The 13295-nt window shown below is 36.8% G+C and overlaps 1 protein-coding gene across 2 annotated transcripts in view; it reads right to left on the bottom strand.

Annotated features, from left to right (window-relative positions):
* Nucleotides 1–12897, bottom strand: part of rabl6a (RAB, member RAS oncogene family-like 6a) — a 60719-nt gene extending 47822 nt beyond the window's left edge. Inside the window, exons 1-4 of one of the 2 annotated variants that reach the window (XM_079815908.1) lie at nt 12706–12897; nt 8664–9105; nt 7389–7523; nt 897–944 (exon numbers count right to left, since the gene is read on the bottom strand). In XM_079815908.1, coding sequence (XP_079672034.1) covers nt 897–944; nt 7389–7523; nt 8664–8793 — 313 coding nt within the window. In that variant the 5' untranslated portion in view covers nt 8794–9105; nt 12706–12897. The remainder of the gene's footprint in view (nt 1–896; nt 945–7388; nt 7524–8663; nt 9106–12705) is intronic. The other variant, XM_079815907.1, reaches the window with a different exon arrangement.
* Nucleotides 12898–13295: the final 398 nt, after the last annotated feature.

The raw sequence follows: 13295 nt of genomic DNA, 5'->3' as shown, positions 1-13295 counted from the left end.
CTTCACGATGAATGAGGCTAATGTTTACAGGGTAAGTTACATTACGGCATGCTTTCTGTTTATGACGTTCTCAATATAATTCATAATCCCACGTTTATAATGAACAACGCGTTATGTTTGTTATTACAAACTGTGTACTCGGGTGATAAAGTTAACGTGGTAACACTACACTAAGCTTACTTTTGTACATGGTTTATAACGGTGTCTGTTACTGATTAAGAAGTAATGTAAAAAAAAAAAATCTTATAACATAAGATATCATATCATAACATATCAATCTGTCAATGAACTAACACATCAGTAAACACATAGCAACTACGCTACTCTGCCAGTACAAAGATAGATCAAAATGACATGACGTTAACCAACCATTCAGAAACGTCCTGTTCGAACTTCGTTGGGTTCGTCATCTGTTCCTGGTCCGACTCCGGTTCAAAATGATAAGGTTGCTTAGATGTGTCTTCAGAGACTCCCGTTGCCATTATTTCTCGAAAATATACCCTCAAATGTTGTCAAGGCAACCCTCCACATGTGTTGTGGTGTTGTGTCGGGTCGAACCAAACGCCCCACAGAGCAGAGGGGCGGGGTGAGCAAAGCTCATTATCATTTAAAGTCACATACACTGAAATGACTTGCTAAAAACTGAGCTGGTTTTGACCAGGTAAATTGAGTGTTTTCTTACAATACTAATGAGAATTTTTAATTAAAGTATATTACAAACTTTTCATTTAGACACTAAAGAATCATATTAACTTGCACAAAAATGTCATTCTATGACCCCTTTAAGAAAGGCACCTCTCACTGCAAAAACACGTTCTGTCTGATCCGGGCCTAAAACAGCACTTTAAAAAAGCAGTCGTGTGTCACTAAATCCAGGGTATTTTCTAAAGACTCACCTTTATCTACCACATCCCACACCTCAACTTTCACTACATCATCTGTCGCTGTGAATAAAAGCAAAAACAAAGCACAGTCAGAAATATAAAGTCAAGGAATATTGTAAACAGGTTCTGATACTTTACAAAAGTTGACCCATGACCTTTCTGATAGGGTAGTCTATTTAAATCAATTATTTTAGGTCTTTGAAAATAAACCACTTCCCTTTATAAAAGACCACGTACAAATTAGTCACAGGTCTGTTTTGATAGAAATGTAACAATATTTGGCTCAATGCTTGCTCTATGTGTTTGGCTGGTAAATCACTTATAGATAGCTAGACAGATAGATAGCAAGTTTATTGTCATTACACATGTACAAGTACAATGCAACGAGATTTATTTGGAGCAAGCCTCCGAGCCGCAGCTATTTAAAGCGCTCTCCAGAAAAAACACAACATAACATAACACAGTACACATGGTCACGTGATGGAATTTTTTGTTTGGACTGAGTAAGGGAGATAGGAAAGGAGGAAAGGCAGATGGATGGATGGGGGTGGGGTCTGTGTGATGCGAGTAAGAGTCTGAGCTTGTGTTGTGTGAGAATGTTAGCCATAACTTAAGATGTTTTCGAGTTCAGTTCTGTGGCTTGTCCTTGAAGGGAGATATGGCAGTGCACAGGGAACGATAGCAAGACCCAGCTGACCTCCCAACCGAGAGAGATAGGGACAGTGAGGTGGGGGAAGGAGGGGGTCAAATTTGTCCGGATCATAATCAATCAATCAATCTGTTCTGATCCTCAGCGTCAATGCTTTTATCATTTATGCATTTAAAATGTATAATTTTCCCATTTAGCCCATGCACTATTAACAATTTTTTTTTAAATGGTTCATCATGTGGTTCATGATGATATTAATAAATCCCAATATTTAGTTTTTAACCACTTCAGCTCTGCACCCCCTCACCGACCCACCCGTGGGTCCAATATTGCATCATCATAATCATTTGAAAAAATCTATAAGTTGTACAGCACAAAACTAGACATATATGGTATCGTTTGAAAGATTAGAACCTCAGCTTTCTTGATAACCCAATCACTTTTGCATTTATGTTACATAGAAAAAGATAATAAGGTCTGAATTTGACCCCCCCGCGATGACCCCCCCTGAGAAAATAATATGAATAATATTAAATTTAATATTTATATCACTAGGGCTGTAACGATTTGACCAAAAATAAAAACCTCGATTAATTGAACATTTTACCTCGATTACGATTAATGAACGATTATTATTATTTTTATTTATTTTTTTTGCTTTCCATTTTTTGCCCTCATAAGGTTTTTGAGTAAGTTCCTGTTAAGGTTTTTAACTGTAAATATTTTCAACTATTAAAGGTGGATTTTTTTTTTCTAATGAAAGTGCATTTCTTTGTGATTTTAAAATACTTGAAGGAAACGGTTCACTTTCAGCAGTTATTGTCTATGGGGCAGATTTCTGCTTGTTGTACATCAGATAGAGATACATTAGCACATAGGCCTACATTATATTTATTTGAACGCATTAATGAGAGAGTGATTGTGTGTGTGAATTACTCATACCGTCTCTATTCATTATGAAGCTGTGGTTTGTACTTACTTCAAAGGTATTAAAATATATGCCTATAACGGTTGAGTTTCTAAGCTACTTTAGTGACTTTACTTTAGTCACAGGACAGCGTTGACACTGCGTTTCTGCACTGCTCTCTGCGCGCGATCTTCACGTGATGTGCAAGCTTCTGTCTGAGTGTTCGTGTGTCACAATATATCAGGCATTAGTTCAACATAATACACATCTGATGGTCTAAAATCGCTTTAATGTTCAAACTGGCTTTAAAACACATACAAATGACAAAGCTTTGTGAGGACGCAGGTGAAAGAGGTCTGCCTTCAGGGCGCGCGCTGTCAGAGACGCGACACTCGGCTCTGTGTCACAGAAAAAAGCTGAGCACTGAACGGAGAAGTTTTCCATATTGTTGTTTTTCAATAGTGCACAATCGCTTTAAATGTTCAAGCCTTTAAACGCATGTACTTGACAAATTTTATGAAGATGAAAGTGAAAGTGATCTGGCTTCAGGGCTTGTGTGTGCCGTTTGTGTGTGTGTGTGTGTGTGTGTGTGTGTGTGTGTGTGCCGCAGCGCCTAGGCTATAAGAACGGCAATTAACTGACCTGTATAAACTGTGTAAAACATGCAGTTACTACAGTGATTCTGGGCATCTATAAACACAGATAACTGCTCCTGCATCTCTGTGTGCCTGCAAACTGCACTTGATGTGACTGACGGGGCGGAGTCACGTGACTAAAACCGAAATAACCGACAGGTTAGAGGTTCTGAATTTCGGTTTCGATTATTTATCGATTAATCGTACAGCCCTATATATCACACAATCTCACCAAAAATAGACAAGTCATATATCACATGAAAGCTCTTAACCTCAAGAATATCACTGCAGTTTTTCACCGATCCAACACTTAACAATAACGTTATTATCAAAAGAATCATGAAAATGACTCATGTGTTTGCTTGTTCAGGAGTCATTACCATCTTCCTGTTCGGATCAATAACGTGTTGTGGAGCTAATAGCCTCAAACGCTATATCAGCTCGTTCCTTAGGTTGTTTTTTTAGATTGTGTGTGAGCAAGCATGGCCAAATGACACTGTAATATGTCACCGATGTCCAGATCAAAACATGTGATGCAGACAAATACTCTTATTACCCTTAGTTAGGATCGTCTTTGTTAGCCGCGATGTTTGATGACGTCATCACGTATTGCATCATACGTTCAAAAAGCTGAGTATCTCAGCTCTCTATAGACATGTCGTTCATGCTTCTAGACCAATCAGAGCCCGAGATCTACCTTTACAAAGTTGAGGAGGCGGAGCCTTCTTTTCGATTTCCTAGCGGCTATGGAAAATCAATGGAGATGAGGAGGAGTTACTAGATAGTTTGCACAGATTAATCTCAATAACTTTTTGAAGGAGATATCAAGAAAATTATTTTTACCCCTGTTTACTGACACCTAGTGGAATCCACAGAAACCTTCTGAAGGGAAGAATACCAAACAGATTAAAAATTATAAATTTTCAAATAACAAATTAATTAAAAAATAAATCAAAATATGACTTTTTATTAGGGCTGGGCAAATTAACGCGTTAACACGGGCGATTAATTTTTTCAGCTTAACGCAATTAAAATATTTAACGCAAATAACGCAGCGTCCGTTTTTATATCCATTTTTGCTTAGCATTACATGATCATCACGCTCTTATTCATGTAAATGCTTCCAAGCGTGACAAGACACAAGCGAACGCGCTGTATGCCAAAGTCCTGTGTGTGTGTGTGTGTGTGTGTCAGTGTCCTGTCTGTGTGGATGTGTCTCGTGTCAGCTAATCAAGGGACACACACACACACACACACACACACACACACACACTCGACGCATAGATAGATTCGCGTCAGTTTCCTGCTCACATCGAGTTCTCTTTTGCTCTTGAACAAACAATAACACAGAGGATTTTGAGTATTCTCATATTAGGAGTCTTAAATTAGTTAAATAACGTCTTAAATGAACTTAAAGAGTTGTGAGGAAATGAGATGCGCGGGACAGCGCGTCAGATCCGCGGCTGTTCTTAAAGTGACAGGAGCACTGATGATGATGTCATTAATGTTCATCAAAGAACAACGGGAACAGAGACAAGTGTAGCTTTAATGATGATTCATCTATATTTAATTTATTATTTATGCAGTTAAGAAAGATAACTATTACATTTCTGTATGTATAACAGGGAAGGCCATGGGTATATAACATTTATTATTTTGGGTTTATGTAAAGATTGTTTTAAGTTCACTTAAATTAAAAGTTGTTTTTTTAAAGCCTAATTAATGTTGAAATTGGGAGCTTTCAGTTATACTGTAATGTAACATCATTAATGTTTCATAGACACTTTAGTATCAGTGATACTGGCCTTCATTCATAAAAATATGACAATACAACACATATTTAAAATATGCTGTCTTTAAATTGTTTATACATTAATTTGGAGAGTAACTGAAATTATTACAATATCAAAATATTAAAACCGTAAAATATTAAAAACTTGCGATTAATCGCGATTAATTACAGAAAAAAGTGTGATTAATTAGTTAATTTTTTTTAATCGATGCCCAGCACTACTTTTTATATATGTTTTTCATAAAATTGTGAATAAATACAATATAATATATGTAATATAACACCACTGTGTTCAAATTTAGAGTGTTTTGTGTAAAATGAGACTATTTTTATCAATTTACTCCAATATATATGGGTAGGGCGCTCTTTTAAATTCAGATATGCCGAGCTGAAGTGTTAAGGATATTTTTATAATAACCAAATTATAAAAAAAATAATAAATTATTTTGGTTCTGTCGCATCTTGATGTCCTGAAGCAAAAGCAATTGAGACTGATTGACTTAACCCATGAAGCATTAAGTTATACAGTGCAGGGCTGTGGTCACTCTCAGATTTTTGAGCCAAATGGATTTGAATGTAGCTTCCAAAAGACAATTTTTTATTTTTTTATACATTTGATAATTAAACCTTTGAAGCGTACGATCACACCGGTGTGATTAAAATGCTCAGTCAACTGCCAAGCTCAAATCTGCGTTCACGCTGGTGCCAGAGATGGATGTGCTCAGCACTCGTCATATATCACAACTGTTTTCAACCATATAATAGTTATTTTTTTATGTTTTTGACATTTAAATACAGGTAAGTATTTGCAAAAAACATTTATAGTTTGTAAAATATACACTGATGTCTATGGAAGCGGCAATAATTCTTTCAAAATGAGTAGTGCTACAAAGTTGTCGTCTTTTGGTAAATTTCTTACTTTTGAAGCTAAAATATGTCACACAGCCTAGGCGATTCATGCAGAACCATATTTTATGTGTGTGTGTGTGTGTGTGTGTGTGTGTGTGTGTGTGTGTGTGTGTGTGTGTGTGTGTGTGTGTGTGTGGGGTTTGGGGAATCCATCCGAAATGTGACAAAATATAAATGAATAGCCTTCTGTTAAAATCACTTTTAGTCTTACTAATGGACAAACTCAATGTACACTAGGTAATGGAGGAAGTTAGGTTTGCAAGACATCAAAGAACAAGTTCACAAAATGAGATGTGCAATGGCGAGATAAGGTGCAGTTTGCCTTGCGGTGTCACTGCTTATATGATTTCAATTCGTTTCTATACGCTAGAAGATTCATGGAAGACTGAATCGATGCAGGACTTGTAGGCCTAAATATTCTAAATATTCAGTAGCGACAGGAAATGCGTTAAATGTAAAAAAAAAATAATAATTCTTGCTTCGATAATTCAAAAAAGTATATTTTTATTTGGGGGGTTTTCCACATGAAACAAAAAGTTCTAAGAGAACACAGGCTTGACTCCAGTTGCACATTTATACAGACAGTATTTGAGACGCTACTGTAAGGCTGTGTTCACACTGCAGGGCTTAATGCTCAATTCCGATTTTTTGAAAAAATGCGATTTTTTTTGCAAGGCCGTTCACATTTCCAATTAAATGCGACCTTTTGTGATCTCCTGTGTGAACGTGAAATGACCCAGAAGTGACCCGCATGCGCAGAAGAGTACTCAACGGTCAACGACGTCACTTGTTGTTTACGGAAGTAGCCAAATATGGGTGTCAGCATTGGAGTTCGTTTAGCTTTATTAAAGTTATTTTCGCAACGGAGCCAGCACCATTACAACCTTCTCATGTTAAGAAGAAAATTAAAAAAGAGGAGGAGAGCAAGGTTTTTGGCCATGGCGTTTTGTGGAGCAGTGGTAGCAACGTCGGTACAGAGAAACGTGTGTGTGCGGAGTCGCAGCCAGGAGTGGTGGGATACTGATGTGAGTGGCTTTACTGATACCGAATTCGTCAGTAACTTCAGAATGACCAGATCCACCTTCAATTATGTTTGCGAGCGCCTTCAACTAACTTTGTCACGGGAAGAGACACGTCTGCGGCGGCCCATAACGCGTTGGAGTTGGAGTGTATTGGCTAGCAACAGGTGCGTACTTCTTCTTTTATTGGCGGTTAGCAACTATTTCTTGTGCATTACCGCCACCACTGGACTGGAGTAAGGAACGGGAGTTACAATGATGACGTTTGTCGGGTATCAACGACGTGCGGGTCGGATACATGTGACCTGGCAGTTCAGACTGAAGACGCATTTCAAAAGATCGGATATGTATCGGATTTGGACCACATACCCAAGTGGCCTGGGTCGCATTTGAAAAGATCGGATCTGTGTCGTTCAGACTGTCATGAAAAGATCAGATACAGGTCGCATAAGGGCAAAAAAATCGGAATTGGGTCGTTTCAGCCTGCAGTGTGAACGCAGCCTAAGTTGCTGTCTGTGTGAATGAGATATTTCAAGATTTTGCGTTTGTCAATCCCAAAATCTGACGGTGTAAAAGCAGCCATTGATACTCACTTTTGTAGTTCCAGTGAATGCTGGTGACTTGGATCTCCTGCGTGGGGATGTACTCTTCCAGAAACTTTTTCCCTTGAAGTCGGTACCAAAGTGCACTTTTACCGGTGTTCCTGTCCCCACGGATGACTATCTTCACTGAGAGAAACACAGACAGGAGAACACAGATATGATACAAGAACCCCCAAATTAAACAGTCCACGTTTGAAACTCCCACAGGCCACTGATTGAACATGGAAAGATCTGAACCAAGACAAATGTTTCACACTTACTATGTGCTAGATTTTTACTGATACAGCACAAATCTACCAAAATGCCCTTTTCATAGCTTGAAATGCTTGGCATCTTGGGATATCTACGTGTCTAAAAAAAGGCACCTCTACCAAGGAGAAGCAACTGGAAAAATAGGCCAGTAGGTGGGTGATCGTGTATCATTCATGCATTTTTTATTAACACAGAGCTGCGGAAACGAGCACGAGTATTCAAAGCGAGATCAATGAAGAGCCGCCGACTGGCTCACTGCTCCAGCATCGCATGTCAAAACACGTCTACACAACCCCATCACATCAGGAAGACGGATTCTGTTACGCCTTATGCTTTGGAGAAAGATTGGGCTCTTGGTCTTCAACAAAGACAATTGTTATAATGTCTCAAATTGAATGAATCTTTAACTTTATGTTTAATAATTGTGAGTAAAATAACTATGACAAAAATAATAATGCCTATTTAAAGGTGCAGTGTGTAGTATTTATAAGGATCTATTGACAGTTGATAATGGATGGATAGTCCTAAAAAGGCATTATTTTTTAAAAGAACAAAATATTTTTTTTAATACATAATATTTTTTGTTTTAATTTATGAATACATTTTTAATTTGGGGGTGAAATGTGAGACAGATTTTAGGAGTTTTGTCCCTCACATAAGCATATCAAATTAAACATGAAGTTCGTCATTTATTAAGGAATTATATGCATAACTTCAGGTGTCGATTAATTGATTTAAAAAAAAAAAATGATTATAATAATTTTAAATGATCTTATATTAAGTAATGAAAAGAAGTATGTTTGTTTTTTGTACTGTTTCAATGTTTTTCTTTTTGATATAAACCTGTGTGTCTGAAATAAAGTATTCAACAGTGTAATACTTTAGACAAACCACAAGGAAAAACTCACTCTACAAGCTCAAAAGAAAACAATGGATGTCTTTAACACAATGGAAAATTTTTTTTGAGAGGCTCCATTCAAAAAAAAGAAATTGGATTAAACATGAAGCTCTTACTGTTGTATTGTACACCCTTGGCGAAGCGTCTCTGTAGACTCTGGTTCATGGATTGCAGGCCTGCAGGAATATTTCTATCCCTGAGCGGCCCTGCTTCAGAGCCCACTAGCTTCTTCAGAGCGGTAAACATCTCGACCAAAGGCTCTTCAACAGTCCAAGAAAACTAAAAACTGGTCTTGAGGGAAACACTCGCTGCAGCGGCAAAAATCGAAGACTTCAAACCTTCTTAAGCAAACATATTGACGGCAGGATGACGTGGTCTAAAGGTCAAAAGTGGAGTCCGTCTTCAATATATTGAGATCCGGAAGAAGGTTATTATGGTGCCAAGTCCAGTTAGCAGATGGAGACTTTCTATTTCAACAGTGTACAATCCTAAAATGTGCCATTTTAGCTACTGTAACTGCTGTGATGAAATCCGTCCATCCTGGTCTACTGGCATCACCTGTGGGAAAAACATCAGTTTCAGTCAAGATCAGAAAAAGCCTTACAAAAATTATATGAATTCTGCCATCATTTTATCACATTCATGTCATTTACACATGAAATGAAAAACATAATGAAAGCACAGTCACCAAAAAAAAAGCACGATTCATACGTTATGTTTCGAGTCTTCTATAGGCATAAAATAAGTTTGTGTGAAGAATGGACCAAAATATAAGTTGAAAAAGTTGCTTGAATGGAAAGAGCAGCGTGAACATTTAAAATATCTCCTTTTGAACTCCAACAAGAGTAAACATGAACAGACTTTTGGGTGAAGAAACTCGAGCCAAACTAACCCACTGAACTACAATATATATTTTAGGTAACTGATGAGAATATTTTTTAATTAACTACGGTTTAATTTCTGCTGTTTATTAAAATTATTTAATTAAACATACACACACACACACGGCATGGATATACACATATCTTGAATATTTTAGCATTGCTGGAATATTTATTCTAAAAATATAATAACTAATCATGTTTTTATTTATGTAAAGTTGTTCTGATGACCAGAGTAACAATCCAATTACCAATTTAGACGAAAAGTATGAATGAATATAGGTAAAAATATTGGTTATGAATATGATTATTACTACTACACACAAGCAGCAGAACTAACATACGCATTGTTATAAAACTGCTTAATATTTTAACCTTGCAATCCAAAATCATGACTAATCCATTACAAAACAACATTACTAACTCATTATTAATAATGACAAATAAGGTTAAGATACATTTTTGTATATAATTTTAAGCAAAACAGCTTCAAAATGCATTTGTATGTCCAAAAAATGTATGGTGTTGATTCATATTGGTTTAACAGCTTTTAAGACAGCATTAATTCATTATTAAACAAGATTTCCACAAGGACTTTTTATGTTTTGTTTTTTTACATTATATAACGGTTTAAAGTTTTATTTCTTACTGTATTTTGCAATTGCAGTGGGAATTGATACTTTTAAATGTAAATTTGCTGGTCGCACCACCTGACATTTCAAACTCATTAAAATCTAACAGGCATTAACTTAGACACCTATACAAATGTTTGACCATAGAGACAGAGCGACACGTGTCATAATCTGAAGACCACGCCCACCGGGGGGGAAACAATCAAACCGTCTCCATTGACTTTGCATTGTGTGAAGCTGCCTCCTTGTCATTTCGGAACAAAAACAAAAAACTGAACAATGTATAAAAGCTGATATGTGACAAAGTGTACAGCAAACAAGCTAAACAAAACCCAGAAGCAAAACCCAGAAGTTTTTATAAGCTGTTGACCCAAAAAACGAGCGTTTAAGGACAAAAAAGTGGATTCAGGCCATTGAGACAGAGCGCGCGGGTCATATTACACTGAGAGCTACGGCGACTAGAGGGAACGCGATCAGCGACAGTAAATATAATATATAAAACGGACATTTGACTTAACAGTGACAAAATGTTTACTGCACACATTAACATATTGAGGCATACTGAGTGTCAGGATCCCAAAATTGACCCATTCTTCCTGCTGAAGCTTCACTTCGTATTGCCTGTATCCACTTTTATCTTCTTAAACGCTCGTTTTTTTGGGTCGACAGCTTATAAAAATGTATTTCTGTGTTTTTTAGCTTGTTTGCTGTACACCTTGTCACATATCAGCTTTTAGACATTGTTCTGTTTTTTGTTATAACTCCGAGATGACAATGAGGCAGCCTCACGCAATGCAAAGTCAATGGAGAGCGTTGGATTGTTTTCCACCCCGGTGTGGGCGTGGCCTAAATACGCTCGGTCTGTGCTCAAGGTTATACATACATTTTTTAAATCTAATACACATTTCTATAATAACAACACATTTTCCAAGTTTTCCAGGGGTCATACCACCTGACATGATAAGTTGAATCAACCTCATCATTACTCAAAAATGTCAAATGATCTAATATTTATGGGAGGGTGGCTAACATTGTTACAGCACCAAAGGGGTCCTTCTGGGGTCTTCTGTTGATGTCATATGCGGTCACATGGTTTTCTTAAAGTAACATTGGATAAAATGGCATTTTTATGTCGGTCGCTCTCCCTGACATTTGGAGAAGTACATTTTTCGGACAAAAGTTTTTTTAAGTAGTAGAATAGTTTTGAAATAGGACTGATACACTATTTTCCCTCATTTATAAGGAATTTAACTTCAAAATCATGCCAAACTATTTGATTAAGAATTTTGAACCTGAGAAAATGAACCTTTTTATTGCAGTTTTGTTTTCTGCTTGTACGTTCGGACGGTCGCACCACCTGACATTATGGGTCTTTCAAACACCACAACTCAAAAAGTCAATTGATTTTCAAAAAAATGAAAAGGGTTTCTAATAATGGAAATATTGTAGATCAATTTGATCTATGACATGTATTTATAAAAATTATTTTTAGGAAAATAATGAATTTGGACACGTCATGTAATTGACCCATACACACACACACACACACACACACACACACACACACACACACACACACACACACACATTATATATGCACATACATATACATATATATAGGCATGAATATATACACACATTAATATTTTAGCATTGCAGCAATATTTATTCTAAAATCATTACTATTCATTTTTTTATTTATGTAAAGTTGTTCTGATGACCAGAGTAAAAATCCAATTACAAATTTAGATGAAAAGTGTGAATGAATATAGGTCAAAATATTGGTTATGATTATTACTACTACACACATAAGCAGCAGAACTAACATACACATTATGTTATAAAACTGCATTATATTTTATTTAACCTTGCAATCCAAAATCACGACTAATCCATTACAAAACAACATTACTAACTCACACAGGCAGCAGCAACAATGCATTCCGGCATCATATTTTACATTTACATAATATTATAACCTCAAAAGCACCAGACACACCATCACAACCTCAGATTAAGACAGAAGCTGGAAACAAAAAGTGTCCATGTAAACGTTGCTATAGATTCTATACGTTTTTATATATCAGCAGCAAAACATGCATTTATATTTAAAACTCTAACACAATATATATCACATAACAGGAGTAACGGAATACAAGTAACGGCGTTACTTAATAAGGATACAAAAATCGGGAAACTAATTCGTTACAGTAACGTAAAAAACAAAGTAATCAGATTACAGTTACATTTTGTAAAATTGTGTTTATACATAACATTCTACTCTAAAGACTAAACCCAAATAAGCAGCATTCAACAGCAAAAGCACACAAAACGAATATCTCTCACCTGTCAGTTGATAAAACCGCTGTAAGAAAGCTGTCAGTATTATTATAAGCCAGCTGTTAAATGTTCTTGAGGTTTATCACAGTTGTAAACTGTTAAAAATAGCTGAACCCCTGACGAGGAAGTGTGAATACTGTCCCTCTGAAGGCTCTCATTGATACCTGTGTGTGTTTAGTGAGGTGAATTATTTGCGCTCGTCTGTTTAACGGCCATCAGCTGCACAGCTAAAGCGACGTGTCAATTACAACACAAACACACATCAACGTCTCATTCATTCGTTTTAATTCTCACAATCTCACTACCTGGTTCACGGTCTTCGCCTGCGATATTTCAGTCGCATTCTGCTGTCGGCTGGAGTTCACGGTAGCCCATTTCCAGCGTTGAAGGAAAACATTTCCTTAGCATCCCTCTCTCATCCCTCAGTCAGCTGTGGAATGCCGTGAGGAGAGCGAGAGGGGCGCGCGTCGGGTGCGCGCTTGTGCTGCAGCTCCTCTAGCGGAAGGATGATGAATAGCGTCAATGTGGTGCTGAACGCCTCTAGTGGTAGTATTATGAAACAGCAGCGCTTTAGCGCCTCTAGTGGTACAATATATCTATAATGTACTGTATGTGTGTCCAAATATTCAACTGGCAGAGTACAGTTTACTGCTAGTAACACCACTCAGATAAACAGTAATCAAAACACCAATAAGAGCATCTTAGAATAAAAATGTATCCCTCCCAAAATTAGTTTATATCATGTTCGCAGGCCAAACTAAACCAAAATAAAATGAACCCTAATTAATAATAGCGAGAAAATTCGGATTTATTATTTGATTACCTTTTTTAAAAAATATGATGCTGTTCAGTGTCTGTACAATAGAAATCAATATGAATATTATACATTTGTATT

The sequence above is a fragment of the Gobio gobio genome (genome assembly GCF_949357685.1).
Source record: "Gobio gobio genome assembly, chromosome: 4".
Taxonomy (NCBI): Eukaryota; Metazoa; Chordata; class Actinopteri; order Cypriniformes; family Gobionidae; genus Gobio; species Gobio gobio.
Note: the sequence above shows the minus strand (reverse complement) of the source record. Positions and strands in the feature narration are given on the sequence as shown.